This window comes from Ovis aries, chromosome 3, assembly GCF_016772045.2.
Source record: "Ovis aries strain OAR_USU_Benz2616 breed Rambouillet chromosome 3, ARS-UI_Ramb_v3.0, whole genome shotgun sequence".
Taxonomy (NCBI): Eukaryota; Metazoa; Chordata; class Mammalia; order Artiodactyla; family Bovidae; genus Ovis; species Ovis aries.
The window spans coordinates 105356381-105368538 of record NC_056056.1 but is presented as its reverse complement, the minus strand read 5'-3'; the positions used below and the strand labels follow the sequence as shown (position 1 = coordinate 105368538).

At 49.3% G+C, this 12158-nt stretch overlaps 1 protein-coding gene across 2 annotated transcripts in view; it reads right to left on the bottom strand.

Moving 5' to 3' along the window:
- Positions 1 to 10622: 10622 nt before the first annotated feature.
- BCL2L11 (BCL2 like 11) overlaps positions 10623 to 12158 on the bottom strand; it is a 71045-nt gene continuing 69509 nt past the window's right edge. For both annotated transcript variants that reach the window (XM_012173883.5, XM_027967120.3), the window contains one exon: positions 10623 to 12147. In XM_012173883.5, coding sequence (XP_012029273.1) covers positions 12112 to 12147 — 36 coding nt within the window. In that variant the 3' untranslated portion in view covers positions 10623 to 12111. The remainder of the gene's footprint in view (positions 12148 to 12158) is intronic.

Here is a 12158-nt window from a genome sequence, read left to right as displayed (position 1 = left end):
GGATGTGAACCAATCTTGCTCAGTTATCAATCATCTCAGTCACTTACTACCAGAAGCTGGACACCAGAGAATTCAGCACAAACCTGTCATTTATTTCTTTGACCCTGTGGCTCTTAAGCCTGGGTGCTCACCAGTCATCAGGAGAATTTTCTATAAGTCTGGGACCAGCCCACGTTCCAAGATTGGGCTTCAAAGTGTCTGCTGGGGGTTCCAGACATTGCTTTGCTTCCTACTGGCTTGACTTCCCTCTATCAGGGCTCTTATTCTGTAATGTGATTCCTGTTCTGGGAGAAGAATGCTCTGTATCTGATGGATCCGCCTTTAAGGGACTGTTTCTACGCTGCTGCGCAGCTGTGTTTTATAAGTTCCCACTTCTTGAGGTTTTCCTATAGGCGGGCCCTAGACCCTTCAATCAAATGGTACACGGGAACTAAATGAATGGAGGCCCCACTGCAGTAACAATTTTAGTCAAGCTTTTCCATAGCATGCTTTTCTCCTATCTCTACATGGCTTTTTAGAATCTTTTATTTTGATGTCAACAGTAGAATTATTGTATTACATTCACTAAAAGCAATTACTCTTTGGAAGTGGGCAGAAAAAAAACTGCTGATAAAGAAACATCTTTCGGTTCAGTTCAGTTCAGTTGCTCACTTGTGTCCGACTCTCTGCGACCCCATGAACCACAGCATGCCAGGCCTCCCTGTCCATCACCAACTCCTGGAGTTCACTCAGACTCACGTCCATTTCTCCTGATGACTGGTGAGCACCCAGGCTTAAGAGCCACAGGGTCAAAGAAAGAAACGACATAGGTAGTATTCCCAAATGGACGTAATTAACACAGTATGTTTGTGTTTTGTTTTTTCAGGGAACAGTGGGTGAAGTATCCTTGGTGTGGTTGATGGTTTCCTAGCATGGCCACCATCAGTTCGTTCCCTCCTCGAGGCACCTACTGAGATGTAGGATCAACTCCCCTCCCCAGTCTGGGCTGGTCCTGTGATTGCCTTATCCAGAAGATTCCTGCAGAAGTGTGTCCTGGGACTTCTGAGTCTAGACCTTAAGTGGGCTGCTGACTTCTGCTTCCTTCCTTTTGAACCTCAGTCTCTATGACATGGAGGGACACAGAAAATTATTTCCACTCAATAGACTGCTGAGTGGAAAAAAGTATATCTCCTAGTGGATACCCTGTGATGATTCTATTTTGCTTATTTCTCTGTTTACTGCTCTCTATGCATACACACATCCACACGTATCTTTAAAGGACATATACCAAAATGTCAACAATGGCTATCTCTGATAGTGTTTCATTTTTTTCTTCTTGCATATAATTATTTTTAAGCTTTTGCAGAAGAAAACATGAATTTTTTTTAAAGAACTTTTTATTTTGTATTGAGATATAGCTTGTTAACAATGTTGTGACAGTTTCAGGTGAAGACTGAAAGGACTCAGCTACACATATACATGTTCCCATTCTCCCCGACTCCCCCCGCATCCAGGCTGCCACGTGACAATGAGCAGAGCTCTGTGCTGCACAGCAGATCCTTGTTGGATTTTGTTGTTGTTAGGTCCCTAAGTCATGTCCAACTCCTTTGCGACCCCACGGACTGGCACCCACCAGGCGCTTCTGTCCATGGGATTTTTCCAGGCAAGGACACTGGATTGGGTCGTCATTTCCTTCTCCAGGGGATCTTCCTGACCCAGGGATCGAACTCACGTCTTCTGTGTTTCCTGCCTTGGCAGGTGGATTCTTTACCACTGAGTCGCCTGAGAAATCCGCTTGTTCATTATACATTTTAAATATAGCACTGTGTACGGACAACAATAAATTCACTAAGTCTGTGAGTCTCTTTCTGTTTTGTAAGTAAGTCCATTTGTATCAAGAAATATGTGAATTTTATTAAAAAAAAAAAAAGCAGGGGAATTCTCTGGAAGTCCAGGGGTGTAGAGTCAGCACTTTAACTGCCTGGGTTCAATTCCTGGTTGGGGAACTAAGATGCTGCAAGCTGTGCGGCACGGCCAATAAATAAAATAAAATAAAATAAAATAAAATAAAATAAAATAAAATTAGTGTCAATAGGAAATTAAAAAAAAAAACAAAACAGTGAAGGAACCAAGAACCCCAGGGCAGTAAATTTGCTTGTGAGTCTATTCAAGACCCAGTTTCTCAGGCAGGGAGCCCACAAGGACAGCCACTTGACCCCCTGGTCACCCCAAGCAAAGACTCATCCTACTGGCTCAAATGATCAACCTCTCTTATTGAGAATGTTCTTTCTTTTTTTAAAATATTCTTTCTTTTTTTTAACTTTTTATTTTGTATGGGAGGGTTCAGTGGTAAAGAACCTGCCTGGCAATACAGGAGACAGTTTCAATCCCGGGGTTGGAAAGATCCCCTGGGGAAGGAAATGGCAACCCATTTCAGTATCCTTGCCTGGGAAATCCCATGGACAGAGGAGCATGGCGGGCTACAGTCCATGGGGTCGCAAAGAGTTGGACACAACTTAGCGACTGAACAATAGCCGATTAACAGTGTGATAGTTTCAGGCAAACAGTGAAGGGACTCGGCCACACATATACAAGTAACTTTTCTCCCCTAAACGCCTCTCCCATCCAGGCTGCCACATAACGTTGAGCAGAGTTCCCTGTGCTATAGAGTAGGTCCTTATTGGTTATCCATTTGAAATATAGCAGTGTGTACATGTCCATTCCAAACTCCCTTGAGAATATTCTTGATGCTTTCACAGTTCATTTTCTGGAGAGAAAGCACAGCTACAGAACAGGTCAATTAAGAATGAGACACTGAGGTGGGCATCTGCTTAAGCTAGCAGATAAAGACTCTTTCAACCTGCCTCAAGGTAGGTCAGGGTGTGTCCACCCTGGCTGGATAGTTCTTTGGTGACCCTATGAATGGACACTTTCCCCATCACCACCCAGTTTTTATCTGTTATTTCTGAGGCAGCATAGATGGTGGCCTCCCAGAGTGGACAATGGATGATTGGGAGGGCCCCCGGGCACCCTAGCCCTTGGGCACTGGCTTTTCCCCCAGCTCGGCCTGCCTTCCATCTACCAGGACGGGCAGCCAGTGCCAGAACGGGCGGGGACTTGAAGTCCAGAGAGCTGGGTGGGACATAAGCGGACAGAGCGAAGTAAAGGTAAGCAGGCCTTTACCTATCACCTGCACAGAGGGGTACTGGAGAAGCTTCTGCTCTGCTGGGCTGCACAGACTCGAGATGTGCGTGGAAACTGCCCGAATGCCCAGCCCCTACGGTGACTGAGTCACATGGTTGCCAGAGCCCAGACAAAACAGGAAAACACTCACGAGAAGGTAACTTCCTCACGGGCGGGGGTACTGGTGATACTGGTCTGTTTCCTTCACTGCTGTCTGCCCAGTGTCTACAACAGTGCCTGGCACAGAACGCACACTGATGAATAAACTCACCCATGAGGGTGTGAATGAATGGAATTTGCTAGTAATCAAAGGAATGCACATGACCACAATAATGTGGTGTTGTTTTGTATATTAAGCTGCCCCCAAATAGTGTAATGGAAACACTCAGTCCTGGTGAAATCCGATGGGACCTGCCATGTATCTACTATTTAAGGCAACTTTTGTTGCTGTTTAGTCACTAAGCCATGTCTGACTCTTTGCAAGGACTGTAGCCCGCCAGGCTCCTCTGTCTACGGGAGTTTTCAGGGAAGAACACTGGAGTGGGTTGCAATTTCCTTCTCCAGGGGATCTTCCCGACCCAGGGATCAAACCTGTCTCCTGCACTGCAGACAGATTCTTTACCACTGAGCCACCGGGGAAGCCCATTAATGGCAATATGTATTCATATAAATGTTCTGGAAAGCAGCTTGGTAACAGAGTTATTTAAAAGGGGCTACTCAGTAGTTCCAGTCCTAGAAATTTATGTTAAACAGACAAATCAGAAAAAGGACAGAGCTGCCTATATAAACTATCCCTTGAAATGTTATTCATAACTGTAAAGAGATGGGAGCAGTCTGAGGGGCTAGGACACTGGATGATCAGATAGCTTGTGGTTATGGAGGCCCGTGAAATAGTGCAGCAAATAGGCAGGGATGCAAAAGTGTCCATGTACATTGAGTGTGACCATAAAATGTATTCTGGGGGAAAGCCTGGAAGGATAGAGTTTATGGGTTTTTTTTTTTCCCCTCCAATTTTTGTCATCAAAATATTTTTAACCAGAAAGAGCGTACCCAAATAAAACCTTCCTACAGGACACGATGGGCTCCCCGGTGGCTCAGTGGTAAAGACTCTGCTTGCTAATTCAGGAGACACAGGTTCGATACCTGGGTCGGGGAAGATCCTCTGCAGAAGGAAGTGGCAACCCACTCCAGTATTCTTGCCTGGGAGATTTCATGGACAGAGGAGCCCGGCGGGCTACAGTCCATGGGGTGGCAAGAGTCTGGCACGACCTGGTGACTGAATAACGACAACAGACACTGCGCACCAGTAAACGTGCACGTGGCACCTGGTGAGCTCACAGCGCTCACAGCCCCCCAGCGAGCGACCTGCCGTCGCCGCTCGGGCGGGCCTTCAGCCTCCAGGGTTCAAGCCACTGGACACCAGAGGCAGCAGAGACTTTTTGGCAGAGTCCACCCATCTCTGAGTAACAACCAAGTGCTGCTGTGGGAACAACAGTATTTAGCACCATCTGATCACAGATTGGAGAACATTTGCTAGAAATAACACTTTGGGCTTTGGCAAAGCAGGTATTGAGTTGCGCTTTCTGATGGTGGTTGAATAAGCACTACAGTTGCTTTTCGGTGATAAAACCATGCATACATCGGGACACACTTCCCTTCCTACTGCGGGAGGGCTATGGCCAGATCACCTACAAGAGCTAACAGGTTACAAAAATGTAAGAAGGCGGTCACAGCCCATGGAAAGCCTCTGGTTTGTGCTGATTCAGCATTAGGTGATAGTTCTTAAGTGAACAGAAGCCACCTGGGAAATTTAAACATGGACCCTTTGCTCCCTGTTGCAGAAATTCCGATTGAACTGGTTTGGTGAACCGTCCAGAGCACTGGAAATTTTAAAAGCTCCAGGATTGTTTAGACAAGCATCCAGGGTTGAGATCCACTGTCTTATGGTATCAGCAGATGAGCTCTCTGGAAACATTCAGATGTTCTGAAAGGCCATAATCTCTGTGCAAAGATGAGCAAGAATCCATGCCACTTTTTGCAAAGGTTTGCTGTGTGCTACTAGCCAGAGGAAGCAGAGCAAAGGGCTGGGAGGCCCAGGAGCTCAAGGATCTCAGACACGGACAGGATGGGCGCTAAGTGTGACTCTATCTTACTGGCTCTGCAACCTCAGGCAAGTTACGCCCCCTCTCTGAGTCTCTGTTTCCCCCTCTGAAGAGGGGATGCTGGTCACCATGCCAGCTTTACACGGTTGTTCAGAATGGGATGCGTCTATGCAGAGGGATACAGGAGCATAGCTCTTCCCCAGATCATGTGAGCATGTGGAAAGAATACCATTACCGTGAGCTCACAGAACTGTGCCTCCATGGATTTGATGGAGAACCACACACCCCCGGCTTATGTATTAAGTGAGACATACACCTAGTAGACTAGTGGGTGTGTAATTTATAGGAAATAGGGGAAATGGAAATAGGGCAGTTTCACTGCTGTGAAACTCTCCCAGATCTCCACCTTCAACGTGAATTCAAGTACATTTAGAAGAATCAAAGCCCACTCTCAGCAGAGCACCTAACCGGTTTAAGAGCAGACAGATCTCTCTTTCGTTGTTGTTCAGTTGTTCAGTAGCTCAGTTGTGTCTGACTCTTTACAACCCCATGGACTGCAGCCAAAAGCCTGGCTGTGGTCCTTCACCATCTCCCAGAGTTTGCTCAAACTCATGTCCATTGAGTCAGTGATGCCAAGCAACCTTTCCCACCTGCCCTCAATCTTTCCCGGCATCAGGGTCTTTTCCAGTGAGTCAGCTCTTTGCATCAGGTAGCCAAAGTACTGGAACTTCAGCTTCAGCATCAGTCCTTCCAGTGAATATTCAGGGTTGATTTCCTTCAGGATGGACTGGTTAGATCTCCTTGCTGTCCAAGGGACTCTCAAGAGTCTTTTCCAGCACCACAGTTTGAAAGCATCAATTCTTTGGCACTCAGATCTCCCTTCAGAAGGCAGACAAGCAGAAGGTGGTAAGATTCCTGACACCCACTCAAGGAGAGAGCTTCTGACCCCATAAGATGTAGGGAAACTGCCAGGAGACCAGGAGGCTGGCCTCAGAATATTCCTGAATCTGCATATGTCTTAATGATGAGATATGTGTGTGTGTTCAGTAACTAAGTCATGTCCGATTCTTTCGTGACCCCATGGACTGTAGCCCGCCAGGCTCCTCTATCCACGGGATTTAACCAGTCAAGAATACTGGAATGGGCTGCCATGTCCTCCTCCAGGCAATCTTTCTGACCCAAGGATTGAACTTGCATCTCCTGCATTGGTTGACAGGTGGACTTTTGACCACTGAGCCACCTGGGAAGCCCAGTGATGAGATAAATGTTCTTGAATCTGCCTGACATGGGGAAAAAAATAAACCAAGGCCTGAAAGTCTTGGTGGATTGAGCCAGCACTGCAGTGCCGTCCCAGGCCCCTGACAGTCACCTCCCTGGGGAGCCTTTTCGAGGAAGATGAACCTTCATCCCTTTGGTCACTCAGCAGAGGCAGACACGTCACACTTCAGGAAACCCTCGGTCACATGGATGCTAATTACTCCTCCTGTCCCTGAAGCTGGGCTGAGGTTTCCTAGGTGACTAACATTAACTGGAGAACCACCTCTCTCTGGCTGGCTGGCCGGGAAGGGGTCTGGCCTCTGGCATCGTACATGCGGCTGCCACTCACTGATGCGGCTCCTGGCTTCCTGGTTCAGCCACAGACGTGGCTCTAGGCTGAGGCCATGGCCCAGGGCAGCCCAACCCGCCTTGGCTGCCAGCCTCCTCTCCCTCCTTGCGGCCTATTTATTGCAGCAAGCAATCTCCAGGTTGTGTTGAATTCTGTCTTGTAGGTTTATTTTTTTTAATCTTTTTTAAAAAAGTACGTGTGTTGTAACCATGGAAACTCTCTTCTGCATTCACTTGTGTTTTTAAAAAATCCTCCTGTGTGTCTGTCTGGCTTGTGCTGTCTGCACTGAACTGTGGGCTCCCAGGGGAGGGATGTGTCTTGGCAGGGCATCTGAGAGAGGCTCCTTCCATCTCCATCGGCAGGTGGGGCCAAGGCTCTGGCTTCCTGATCCTAAGGAACCCACAAAGGGCAGCTGGAAACAAAGACATGCCCCTCCCCCATCCCCACCCTTGGAGGCTGAGGTTCTGGTATCACACCTCACTTCATTATTGTGACACTGTGATCACACCCCCATCATTATCTCTACTTTACAAGGTACCTTTTTTTTCTTGAGAAGCAAAGCCTGAAAATTAGTATCTTAGTCCCTCTGTGGAGCTGGTTCTAGAAGGAAACCCTCCGGTGGCTGCACACAGAGCCAGAGGGCTCCCAGCTGGACATCTCTGCCTTTGAAGGACCTAGCGCTTCCATTCAGCACACTTGTATTGAGCCTTTGCTGCAGGCCAGGCAAATCAGCCTGGCCCTGCCCACCATGCCAAGGAGGTGGCTCCTGGGCTGGGCATAAAGCCCACACACATGGCTTGGGGGGACCCAAGCAGAGGGTCCAGGTGGCTGGCAGGGCAAGAGACACCCCAACTGGGGACCCAGTCTAGCCTGGGTTTCCTCCTGCATCAGATGTACAATGCGGTAACAATAACGCCTGCCTGTCTCCTTTGCAAAGTGGTACTGGTGGCTCAGACGGTAAAGAATCTGCCTGCAATGCAGGAGACCGGGGTTCCATCCCTGGGTCAGGAAGATCCCCTGGAGAAGGGAATGGCAACCCACTGCAGTATTCTTGCCATGGACAGAGGACCCTGGTGGGCTATAGTCCAGTTGTCGGATACGACTGATCGACTCACACACACACACAAGGAGGTGGCCGTCGCTGTGAGATGCTCTCCAGAGGCTGAGACCACAGGCTGCGGAGCATGGTCACTGTGCTCTTCTGAGCAGAAGAGTAACGATGCAGGCCACAGTGGTGACAGGGCCCGCCCTGGGGGCCCAAGGCAGGAGGGCACAGGCCGGGAGCTCAGTCGGAAGATAACAGAGTGTGTGTGAAGTCAAGTGTGAGTTGCTCAGCTGTGTCTGACTCTTTGCGACCCCATAGGCTGTAGCCCACCAGGCTTCTCTGTCCATGGAGCTCTCCAGGCAAGAATACTGGAGTGGGTTGCCATGTCCTTCTCCAGGGAACTCTTCCTGACCCAGGGATCGAACCTGGGTCTCCCGCATGGCAAGCAGTTTCTTTACCGTCTGAGCCATCAGGGAAGTCAAGAGTGTGTGGATGCCTTACTTTCAGTGTTCGATGCTTTCCATGAGAGAGGAGGAGAAAATAACATTTCTAAAGGATCCCCTGCCCTTCCCTGCACATGCCTATTTTTCTTGGTATGTGATTTGACGGTCAGAGTCTGCACTCACTGAGGACTCAGTGTGTGTTGTCTGGGGGTCTGTCTGCACTGAGAGAGCCGCAGGGGACGTCTGGTTGTGCGGGGCAGGGGAGGGGAGGGGATCCAAGCTGGATAGCTGTTCTGGCTGCAGGATGAGCCAGGATGAGGTCAAGACTGAGTTTTCCTGCCCAGGCCACTCTATTCAAGAAACTCTGGAGTTGAGGAGTTGGGTGCATATTCATGGGTCCGTGTATTAAGGGAGCTGACTGAACTGGTCAGAGGAGCACAATGGGGAGATGCCTCAGGCCAGAAGGAGCTGTGCCCTGCAGAGTTTGCCTCAATGGAGTTCTTCGAGGGAGCTTCCCCTAGCAAACCTGCGAGAGCTTCACAGAGCTCCCTGGAGGGGAACGTGAACTGAGTGGGGGTGGGGCTGCCTAACAGTCCCTTGAGCAGTCCTTCAGTTACACCTCCTCCTTCAGTTAAAGCCGCTTAGCCCCTAAGGCAAGGTGGCCAAGCCAGGCTTGGACCTCTGGAAGAGGCTCAGAATGGGGGAAGTAATTAACAAAGAGCCTGGGGCCATGAGGCATCAGAGCGATCCCCACCCCCACCAGCGCCACCATCATCATCATCACCACCATCAGGACCAACACCACCGTTCTCAGTATCATCGCCATCTTCATCGCTGCCATCCCTTACATCATCATCATCGCCCTCCACAGCGAGGCTTAGTGGCTAAGAGCAAGGCCTGGGGGGCCTCGCTGGGTCTCTAGCCTAGCACTGCCACTCACAAACGCTGTGAGCTTGGGCATAGTTTTGAACTTGCCTGAGCTTCATTTTCCTCATATACAAACTGGGATAACTTTAAAAGATAATAAAGCTCTTAGCATCTAGCCTGTAAGTTGGTTATCATGATCACTGTTAGTGTTTTAGTGTTTTCATCATTAAAGAGCCTTCTGAGTGGAGAGGCTTTGGGTCATTACGGTAGTTCCTGATTGACAGAGTGGAAATGAGGCTGGCTGTGTCCCACTTTTCAGATAAGGAAAGGGAAGCTCTAAGCAGTGAAGAAGTTTGTCCACGTGGCTCAGCTCACAGCCCGTGCGGTGGATGGAAGCCGAGCAGCCCCCTCCCACAGTGCCTGCCTCCTTCACCCTTGTCCTTGGGCAGAGCCCCACGAGCTGGGGTGCGCTCCAAAATGCCCATTAAAACACACAGTTATTTTATGGTTTGTTTGCTCCTAAAGACATAAAATCCAAGCTTATCAAACAAAAGTCACACTTACCCCTGCTGACTTGAACGCTAAAGTCCAGCATTATCTATGCTCTTCAGCCCCCACAGAGAACACTTAGTTCCCCACGGAGCTGGCAACATGCTCCAAGGCTGACCTCTGGCAGTCCTCACCCCTCTAGCCATGAACCAGTCACAAGGCAGGTGGGGTGGGGAGTCAGGCAGGTGGGGAGAAGCCCAGAGATCCTGCTTACCAGCTGGATACCTACAGTAAGTTTTTAAACCTCTCTGAACCTTCCTTAATATCCTTATCTGTAAAATGGATTTAATGATGGGAACCTCTTCACTGAGATCTTTCAGTGGGAAAGAGCTAGCGTGGGAAAGGAAAGTAAAAACGGAAAGAAGGGTTCAAGAGGGAGGGGACATAGGTATACTGAAGGCTGATTCATGTTGATGTTTGGCAGAAACCAACGCAATGCTGTAAAGCAAGTATCCTTCAATTAAAAATAAATAAAGCAAAAAAAACCCACACAGAAATAAAAGCAGTATCTCTGAAGACTATCCTGAGCTGAGGCTACAGCTGTGCTTTCCCGGCAGTGTTAAGTGTGGATTCAAGATATATTAGAGAGCAAGTCCACAAGACTTACCAATGGATTAGATAAGAGATGAAAGAGACTATATAACCTGGAAAGCAGGTGCCATTGTCTGAGATGGGGAAGTCTAGGGAGAGATGGGACAGGTCTTGCGGGGGCGGGGGGATTTGCATCCGCTCTGGATGTGCTAGTTTTAGAATGTCTGAGATTACCCAGCGGAGATGGCAGTGGGTGGTAGGAGCTGCAACTCTGAAGGAAGCTCCCAGGAGTCCAAGTTGAGAATTCAGACTTGGGATGATTGTCATAAGAATGGTATTCATTTATTTTTTAATATTTATTTGGTTGTGTTGGGTCTAAGAAGCAGAATGTGAGATGCAGTTCCTGGAACAGGGATCAAACCTGGCCCTACTGCATTGGGAGCTCAGTCTTAGCCGTTGAACCACCAGGGAAGTCCCAAGAATGGTGTTTAAATCCAGGTGGCTCAGCGGTAAAGAATTTGCCTGCAATGCAGGAGACAGGTGCAGGAGACACAGGTTCCATCCCTTGGTTGGGAAGATCCCCTGGAGAAGGAAACTGCAACCCACTCCAGTATCTTGCCTGAAAAATCCCATGGACAGGGGAGCCTGACAGGCTGTAGTCCACAGGGGTTGCAAAAGAATCGGACACGACTTAGCAACTAACAACACTGAAAAGTATCTCTTGGGAAGTGAGCAGGGAAAATGAAGAGAGAGAGCCCAAAGGGCCGTAAGGAGGACCACCATTCAGGGCTCAGAAAAAGGAGGACCCCATGAAGGGCTGACCGGTGAAGTCAGAGAAAAATTGGGAAAGTGTTCAGTTTAGGAACTGAGAGAGCAGAGTGCTTCTGGAGGGAGGGAGGGAGCGGCCACCAGTGATGAAGGACTAAGATGAAGCTGCAGAGTGGGTGGGGCTGGACGGCAAGAGGGGGTCATGGGTGGCCTTGACTGAGAGGCATCAGAAGAGCGTTGGGAGCAGAGCCAGGCTGTAGTGGGGCTGGGCGTGCATGGGGCTGGGAGAGCGGGGGCCATGTGTGCATGGAAAGAGAATGGAGGAGTCAGGAGGTGGCTGTTGAGGGAAGGAGGGGCTCTGGGAGGAGGAGAGGGGCATGTCTGTGCACTGATGGAAGTCGCCTGGAGAAAGGACCATGAAAGTGAGCGGGAGCTCCCTGCAGAGAGCACCCCTGCAGAAGGGAGTGCAGTCCTTTTTTTTTTTTTTTTTTGGTGGACCATTTTTAAAACCTTTATTGAATTTGTTGCAATATTCTTCAGTTTTCTGTTGTGGTCTTTTGGCCACAAGGCATGTGGGATCTTAGTTCCCTGACCAGGGATCGAACCCGCACCCCCTGCATTGGCAGGCCAAGTTTTACCGACCATCAGGCAAGTCCTGGAAGCGAAGTTCCTGAGTAGCTGGAGGGATGAATCCAGAGCGCAGGGGGAGAGACTTCTCTCCATCCATCTAGGAAGGAGGAAACAGAAGAGGTGCCAGTCTGGGTGGGACTGGTGAGCTTGCTGGTGGGAAGATGAGCGTTTGGAACTACAGGGAAAGTTCCGGGTGGAACAGGAGGTTGTGAGCATTGTCGTCATCCTGTGGCGGGGGTTGGGGGGAGCAGACCTCCAGAGGGAACAGTGGGGTCTCCTGGTGGCACCGATGGCCGCTTACAGACTGAGATCACGAATTCAGAGCCAAGAAGCCAATCGTATCATCTGACGATGTCCAGAAACACTCAGCAGCCCAGCGCAGGCCAGAAGACGGTGGGTGGGTGGGGTTCACTCAGAACTGGGACTTTGCCAAAGGGTTGTAACCTACAAGAGAA